We start from the raw sequence: 7833 nt of genomic DNA, 5'->3' as shown, positions 1-7833 counted from the left end.
GCCCACCGCTGCGGCCCGGCCGGGCAGGGCTCGGGTCCGGGCGGGGGTTCCTGGAGCCGAGAGCTATTTTTGCAAACGCGTCAGCCGCTGGGGAGGAAGAGCCGGCTCCGGGCCCATTGTGTCTGCGCCGCGCCGCGCCGCGCGGCGCGGGAGGGGCCGGGGGGTGGCGGCTGGGACGCAGCGAAGCGCGCGAAAACGGCCGGCGGGGCGGGGAGGACCGCGCCTGACCCCCGGCGGCGTGCGGGGCGGGGCCCGGGGCGGGGCGTGGGCGGGTCCTGGGCGGGGCGCGAGGGGGCGGGCCGGGGCGCCCTCCGGCCGCTGCAGGCTGGCGGCTGCTGCGGCGGCGCGGGGACTGCGGGGACTGTGAGGCGGCCGCGCGGACAGCGACTCCCGGGGAAGCCCGCGCCCCGGGAGCGGGAACTAGAGCAGGAGCGGCGCCGTCCCAGGCCAGAGGCGAGCGCCGGGCGCTGGGAGAGCGGAGAGCCCGGGCGCTGCCGGAGCGCGGGGGCGCGGCCCGAGGAAGCGACAGAGCGAGCCCAGGCCTGGGGAGGGCGCCGGGCGCGAGCCTCCTGCGTCGAACATCCGAGGCGGCTTCGTGGGAGACAAAGCCGCGCTTAGAGAAGCGATGCCCGCCGATCGCGAGCCCGGCCAGCGAGGGCGCGGGGCCCGCGGCGTCTGAGCGCACCGAGCCGTGCGCCCGGGGGCACGCCGAACCCGGGGCCGGTGCGGGCGGCGGCGGGCGGGGCCCAGGTGCGCCCGGCTGCGTTGGGCCCGTGACTGCTCGGGGGGCGGCGCCCTCCCGCCGCAGCCGCAGTGGCCGGCGCCGCAGCCAGGAGCCATGGGCAACATCTCCTCCAACATCTCGGCCTTTCAGTCCCTGCATATCGTCATGTTGGGCTTGGACTCGGCCGGCAAGACCACTGTGCTCTACCGGCTCAAGTTCAACGAGTTCGTGAACACTGTGCCCACCATCGGCTTCAACACCGAGAAGATCAAGCTGAGCAACGGCACGGCCAAGGGCATCAGCTGCCACTTCTGGGACGTGGGCGGCCAGGAGAAGCTGCGGCCGCTGTGGAAGTCCTACAGCCGTTGCACGGACGGCATCATCTACGTGGTGGACTCGGTGGACGTGGACCGGCTGGAGGAGGCCAAGACGGAGCTGCACAAGGTGACCAAGTTCGCCGAGAACCAGGGCACGCCGCTCTTGGTCATCGCCAACAAGCAGGACCTGCCCAAGTCGCTGCCGGTGGCCGAGATCGAGAAGCAGCTGGCGCTGCACGAGCTCATCCCGGCCACCACCTACCACGTCCAGCCGGCGTGCGCCATCATCGGCGAGGGCCTCACCGAGGGCATGGACAAGCTCTATGAGATGATCCTGAAACGCAGGAAGTCCCTCAAGCAGAAGAAGAAGCGGTAATGCGCCCGGAGCGACCGGGGAGCGAGCGAGTGCGTCAAGAATGAATGGATGGATGGGTGAATGGATGGATGGATGGATGAGCGAGAACCCGCGCCCGCGAACAAAGACAGCGAACCAAAGCGATGCTTCGAATTTTTAAAACGGAATCTCTGCACCCAAATGCAGGACTGGTGACTTAAGGAGCTGCGAAGGCTGGTTTACCGGCCTGCTCTCGACCTGCCCCCCACCCCCAGCTCAGGGGACCTTTTGTCTGAACGCCAGAGCTACTGAAGGGGTCGGGGGACCGTGGTGGGGAGTGGAAGTGCCGGTCCTGCTGTCCGCCCTCCCAGCCCCAGTTGCGAGGCTCAATTGTTGGAGAGACAAAAGCGATTTCTTCCTACTCCTGCTGGGCCAGAAGTTCAGGCTGCCCCGCCCCCACTGGGGGATCGCACCTGTGAGTTACCTGAGGTATGCATTTCCCAGAACCCTGGGCGTACCCACCTGGGGGGCATGTTGGCTCTGGGGGGACCATCTCTCCTTGCATTCAGGGGCCGTGAAGCTGAGTAATTTTCGGTCGCAGGGCAGGCCCCTGTTGAAATTTCATTTGTCCTGCTCTGGGCCCAAAGGAGGTGATGGTTTGGGTCATCAGAGGACTGCCTGGGATGGTGCAGCGGGCACGGAGCGCTGTGCTGGCCTGGCTGGGGATGGCCGCGGAGATGCCCTTTTCCTGGTGCTTTGTGGTGGCTGCAGAAGACCAGTGTTGTTGAGAACTGCTTTTCAGCCTGGAATCAGACATCTTCCAGATGGTTTGGACCCTATCCATGTGTAGGTCATTATCACACAAAGAGACCAATAAAAATTAAAAAAAAAAAAAAAAAAAAAAAAAAAGACGAACTATTGGAGGTGGTGGCCAATGATGCATTTACTGTTTGCAGGATAGTTAAAGGTGTTTAAAGGGTAAGGCTTTTGGTGTAAATGCTGGATGGGGTGTGTGTGTGTGTGGATATAGGGACCTCCCTCTGTACTGTGTAATCGGCATTAATACCTAGACTCATATGTATGGAATTTTAAATTCTCTTAGCCTACTGATTGGTTTGGGTGAGCACACCAGCTGCAGATGTGTGCTGAATTGCAAGATGGTATTTTTTTTTAACCAAGGGATGTCTTGTAATACTAACCGCGTGATGATGGGTTTTCAGACATGTTTAAAAAAAAAACGTTTACAAATGAATACTTACCTTAGAAATATTCACCTTAGGAAAAAAGACTTTGCTCTGCCCTTTTATATTCCTTTACGCTGCAAGTGGCGACATGTTCAGATTTCTAATTTGGTTCATTGTGGCCTATCTGGTTTAAGTATTTCATTCAAAATGTCTCGTTAGAGTATTTGATGTCATGCACCAAAAAAATAAAACCCCACCTTGCAAAAGCTGACCTCGTTGCATGGAATTAAAAGAGAAGGAAAAACACAAGGATGAAGTCCTTCTGAATTCATTCTTGTGGGAACTGGCCTTCGGAGCCAGCCAGCACTTTGGGCAAATGCAAACAACAATGAGTGCTTGAGATAAAAGAAAGTGTGACGTCATGGTCACTGGTACTCAGGCACTTCACAGTTTACTTGAAAGAGGCTTTGGAAAATAGATAAAGTGAAAGAAGAATAAATACATATTTTTAATAATGTAATTTTAAAAATCCTTTATAATCAGGACTCAGTCTTGGTTTGCAGAAGCTGTCATTTACCCTGAAACACAGTCTCAAAAGGGAAACTTAAAACATACTGTTTGATTTTTTTAGTCCCTCTTACAATCCATGTTTTCAGATAGAATTATGACTTTCCCCCCACTGTTACACATTTCTTTACAGAGGAGACCTGTAGAAATGGGACATGATCATGCTTGAGCATGTGAGTTCGTCAAATTATGAGGCCATGCCTATTGTCCATTACACACCGAATGTTAATTGAAGAACCAGAGGCAGAAGTTCTGGCTTCCTGTTTGAAACCCAATTCCTATATGAAATTTTTTAAAAGCAGAAACCTAGCAGCCCAGCTGCTTTTTCTCTTTCGTCGGTGTATTTGGTGCCCCTCCAATGCTGGTCTTTTTGTAGAAACTCAGTAGAGAAAGTCTAGCTAAGCAGTGTTGAAAAGCCTGCAAGATTTCAGTTTACATATCGACAGCATATTCACTGATTTCTAAATGGGCTGGTCCCATCATCTGAAGATTCTGTATAGAATTATTAAAAAAAAAATCCATCTTTCTTTATTTTCTTCACATGCGACAATTTCTTAAGCACTTTGACATTTTGGTAGTTCCACACTATTGAGAGAATAATATATTTATTTTGTGACATTGCAGATGCCAAATACTGTAACCTTCTCGTGATAACAATACTTAGGTTCAACATCACTGTTCAAACCCTGTCATGCTTTAAAACTGATGCGAGATGATTTTGTTTTTTGCATAATCAATACTTAAGGGTGCAATCAACTGTTAGTAATTGTGCAGTAAAGTAAAGCCCTGTGGTGTATCAACTACTAGTTAAGAGTCTCAGTTGATTTCTGTAATGTTTGACCTAATATTAACCCATTTTGTCTCTGACCTAACAGAGGAAGCACAGATCAAATCACCTTGGAGTGGTCACAGGGGGGACAGGGAGCCCCGACCAATGTATCAATGGGTGATTTATGATGCCTTCTGCCCTTTGGCGAGTGAATGGGTTTCCCATAGGGGAAGTTGGCCTCCCTTCGTGAGCTTTGGAAGTGTTTTCTAATAGACACAGGGAGGCCAGTTTTGTTTCAGAGCAATTATCTTCCCAAATTCTCTGTTCTGGTGTTGGGACTGTGTGCCCTGGTTTCTGTTTTCTTTTCTACTGCTGTAATTCTCTGTCTCATCATCCTCCTTTTTGTTTCCATAGCCTTTTATAATGCATATATGATGCTGTGAACAGAAATAAATTATTTATACAATCAAACGACTGGGGAGATTTTCTGTGGTTTTTTTTTTTTTTTGACGTCGCTGGTATTCATTCTCTAGACCTCTGCTGAGTGAGGGGATGGATCACAAGATGGTGTCTGGAGTTCTAATCGGTTCTAGGGCTGTATCAGTCATCTCTGGATTTTTGATATCAGGGTCTAGGTCTGCCGTGAATGGTGGATCTGGATGCTAAAATGCAGGAGTCTCTATGCATTTGAGACTCGTTCACTTGTGCCTGCCCTTCGGCTGGGTGCCTTCCACTGAGTCATCCCAAATCCTTTAGGAAAATGGCCTCAATGTCTAGCCCTTCCTCAGCACTCTCATTTACTAAAAAGGTCATTAATTGGTAATTACTTCAAAAATGTAATTTTATAAAATTGGAAATAGCTATGTGCTAATATAAGAACGCTGGAAGTTACAAAGCTACTCTATCTTGGCTGTGTCTCTCTGCTCAGTACCTGGGCTGAGTCCATGATTTTTGAGTCCAAGGCTTGAGCTCTCTAAAATAGCAGGTGTAGTAAGACCCTCACACTCTGTAGACTCTGCAGAGAAAAGGTCCACTTTCTAGAGAAAAATGCGACTGGGCCAAAACCAATAGAACCTTGAATGGGTGCAATGGGTAGCACCTGGAGGCACCTGGCAGGTGTTAAGCAACAGGCTTAATTGTTACTAAGTGATGGTTAAGACCCCAGTGGGGTGTGGGGTCTCTTAAGCATGGAGCCCAAAAGAGCCAGTTCCAAATTCTGGCTCAAGTGCCTAGAGCCCTGTGATTTTGCTCAAGTCATTTCCCTCTGAGCCTCCGTTTCTCATGTGTAAAATGGGATCATAATTGTGCCTCAAAGCATTGTTGGGAGGATGCAGCAGGATAATACAGGTGAAGCGCTCGGCCCCGTGCCTGGCACACAGCAAGTGCTCAATAGCTTTCGATTTGTTGTTATTGGCTGCCAACAACATGAGGAACGTGTGATAGATAACCTAACCTTCCTGCAGGCCTTTAAGTCAGGTCCTTGCACTCTCCCTGTCAGCCATACTTCTTGGTATCCTCATCCCACTAAAACCTAGGCTGCTGACTCTGTGCTCGGGCCGGAATGGAGTGAAAAACAAGCAGCTGGAGACTCTCTGATCAACCCAGGTGGTCTTCTCCTCCAAAGGTGTGAGAGGCTGAATTAGGTGTCAAACTTAGGTTGCCAGATTCTTGAATTCATTACTTTTCATACATCCCATATCACTAGGCTGTGATTCCCTCAAAGCAGGGAGATCTTTAATTGCCGGTGCCTAGCATAGTACTGAGGATATAGCAGTTGCTCAGTAAATATTGGCTGAATGACTTAATTCCTGTCAATTAGTTTTAGTCACAAACTTTAGGCATTAAATAAAATTACTATCTCCTATTAAATATTTAAACGAAAATAGACAAAATGTTATTCTTCCAGATCAGTATTATGAGATGAATCATTGCTCCAACCAAGCGTGTTGAAACTTACACATTGGTGAACACATTTGTGGGTTTAGAGGTTTTTCTTTAAAAATGAGCATGGCTTGACTTTAGTCATTCACATTGCTGCAGGAACTAATTATTGGGACCTAGATTACATCAAAAGGGCATGGATGCTGTTTCTGAAACCTAAAAAACAGCTGAAAAACCAGTTAGGAACTATTGTGGCTCCCTAGGAGTAAAAATGTTGAGAATCAAAAGAAGCAAAGACCAAAACCCTTGCTTTATGGGGCGACCTTAATTTAACCTTGATTCAACAAATACGTTCTTGGGGAGCTGAGTGACATGTGATACTTAGACAACATCAATCATTTTTTGTTTTCTAGAAAATTAACTGCAAGTGACCCCATCCCCGACCCCTAGTAACCAAGGAGGTTGATGTTAATCCAAAGCCACTGTCCTATTTCCCCCAGTCTGAACTTTTCCTTCACGGTTTTGATTCTTCATTTATAAGTTTTTTTTGGTAGACCAGGGACGCCTGGCCTTACTGTTTTGTGTCTTTATGCTTGTCTCCAGAGCTTGGGTTCTTGGAACGATCCTGTTACCAGCGTTAACTGTTAGACTGTTTTGATGTCACGATCATGTGGTAGCAAGGAAGGACAAAATTATGTGCATACAACTGATGTGAACATTAAAGGTTTGACATGAAAAAAGTAAGAAGAGAACAAACGCAGAACTTGACAGTCCTTGATTTAGCAGCTCTCTGGCTGCCCAGCTGAATAACCTCTCTTCTGCTTTGCGTCCTGATGTAGGTCTGATGCCCACAGCTTGGCATTTGCCTGCCAGGAAGGAATCCGCCATCTCAGTTGATACGCAGGCATTTCTCTTCTCTCCTCATTCGGCTGTCTCGTACATGTTCACTTATCCTTAAAACAGCCCTCTCCTTCTGGCTCTCCCTGGCTCAGCTGAAACTCGTTTAAAATAGAATTTGCACAAGACGTTGGAGGATTTTATACATTTGTTTTGCACCAGTTCTGAACTTAAGCGTGGGGCTGCGTCAGTTTCAGAGTGGAACTTGCAATGTGAGGGTTTCTGAGAAAGTAGCCTGTTGTTTCTTCCCCAAGATTAGAAGTGAGAATGAAAGATCTGTGTTACTTACTCCACCTAAGTTCTCAGAATATGCAGTGGCTTTCTTTGAATGGTACCACCTGACATGCAACTCTGGGCGTGAACTGCTCCTAATGCAGAATGTAACTGTGACTGCATTCTGCATGGAGCATGGCAGCATGGCATGAAAGACGTAACCAAAACAAGCAATTTTTAAAGTTGTTTTTATAGCATGCCTTTTAGAAGGCAAGCATCTCATTTGCATTTGTTAATTAAAATTACTCTAGCGTAGTACCATTAAGCACAGCCCAGTTTATAGTCCCTGTTAGTCCTAGATGATCATAGTAATAGCCATGGCAGCCTTTCCTGAGTGCTTAGTATATGCTAGGTACCATGCTAAGTGCTTCACATGCTTGATAACTTTTCCTCCCAAAGGCCCCAAGATACCAACTCATTTTATTTGCACTTACAGATGAGGAAACCGAGGTTAAGAGGAGATTAGCTAATGTTCTGCAAGGGTGGAACTAGTTTAAGCCCCAGGTCCCTTCAACCCAAGGGCTGGGCTCTTGGAGGCTCCACTAACCTGCTGCTCTTAGATCAGGAAGGTTCTGCAGTTTAAAAAAATATGGAGCTCTGGGCCAACCACGGTGGCTCACTCCTGTAATCCCAGCACTTTGGGAGGCCGAGGCAGGTGGATCACCTGAGGTCAGGAGTTTGAGACCAGCCGGCCAACATGGTGAAACCCTGTCTCTACTAAAACTACAAAAAATTAGCGGGGCATTATGGCAGGCACCTGTAATCCTAGCTACTTGGGAGGCTGAAGCATGAGAATCTCGTGAACCCAGTAGACGGAGTTTACAGTGAGCCAAGATCGTACCACTGAACTCCAGCCTGGGCGACAGAGCGAGATTCCGTCTAAAAAA

General features: G+C 49.0%; 1 protein-coding gene across 1 annotated transcript; it reads left to right on the top strand.

The window, feature by feature from the left end:
- Positions 1 to 353: 353 nt before the first annotated feature.
- On the top strand, positions 354 to 4366 carry ARL4C (ADP ribosylation factor like GTPase 4C). Its single transcript, XM_025404964.1, has 2 exons — positions 354 to 1413; positions 1583 to 4366. The coding sequence occupies exons 1-2, from the start codon at positions 839 to 841 to the stop codon at positions 2223 to 2225; spliced, it is 1218 nt and encodes a 405-aa protein (XP_025260749.1). The 5' UTR covers positions 354 to 838; the 3' UTR covers positions 2226 to 4366.
- Positions 4367 to 7833: the final 3467 nt, after the last annotated feature.

The sequence above is a fragment of the Theropithecus gelada genome, chromosome 12, assembly GCF_003255815.1.
Source record: "Theropithecus gelada isolate Dixy chromosome 12, Tgel_1.0, whole genome shotgun sequence".
NCBI lineage: Eukaryota > Metazoa > Chordata > Mammalia > Primates > Cercopithecidae > Theropithecus > Theropithecus gelada.
The sequence above is the reverse complement of the archived record's forward strand: the minus strand, read 5'-3'. Positions and strand labels throughout refer to the sequence as shown.

What these genes read in the sequence shown, in the direction of transcription:
- ARL4C (XM_025404964.1), top strand. Translation starts at nt 839, where the DNA reads ATGGGCAACATCTCCTCCAACATCTCGGCCTTTCAGTCCCTGCATATC. An exon ending in CTCAAGCAGAAGAAGAAGCG is followed by an intron (nt 1,414 to 1,582) that starts GTAATGCGCCCG and finishes ACCCAAATGCAG; the next exon opens with GACTGGTGACTTAAGGAGCT.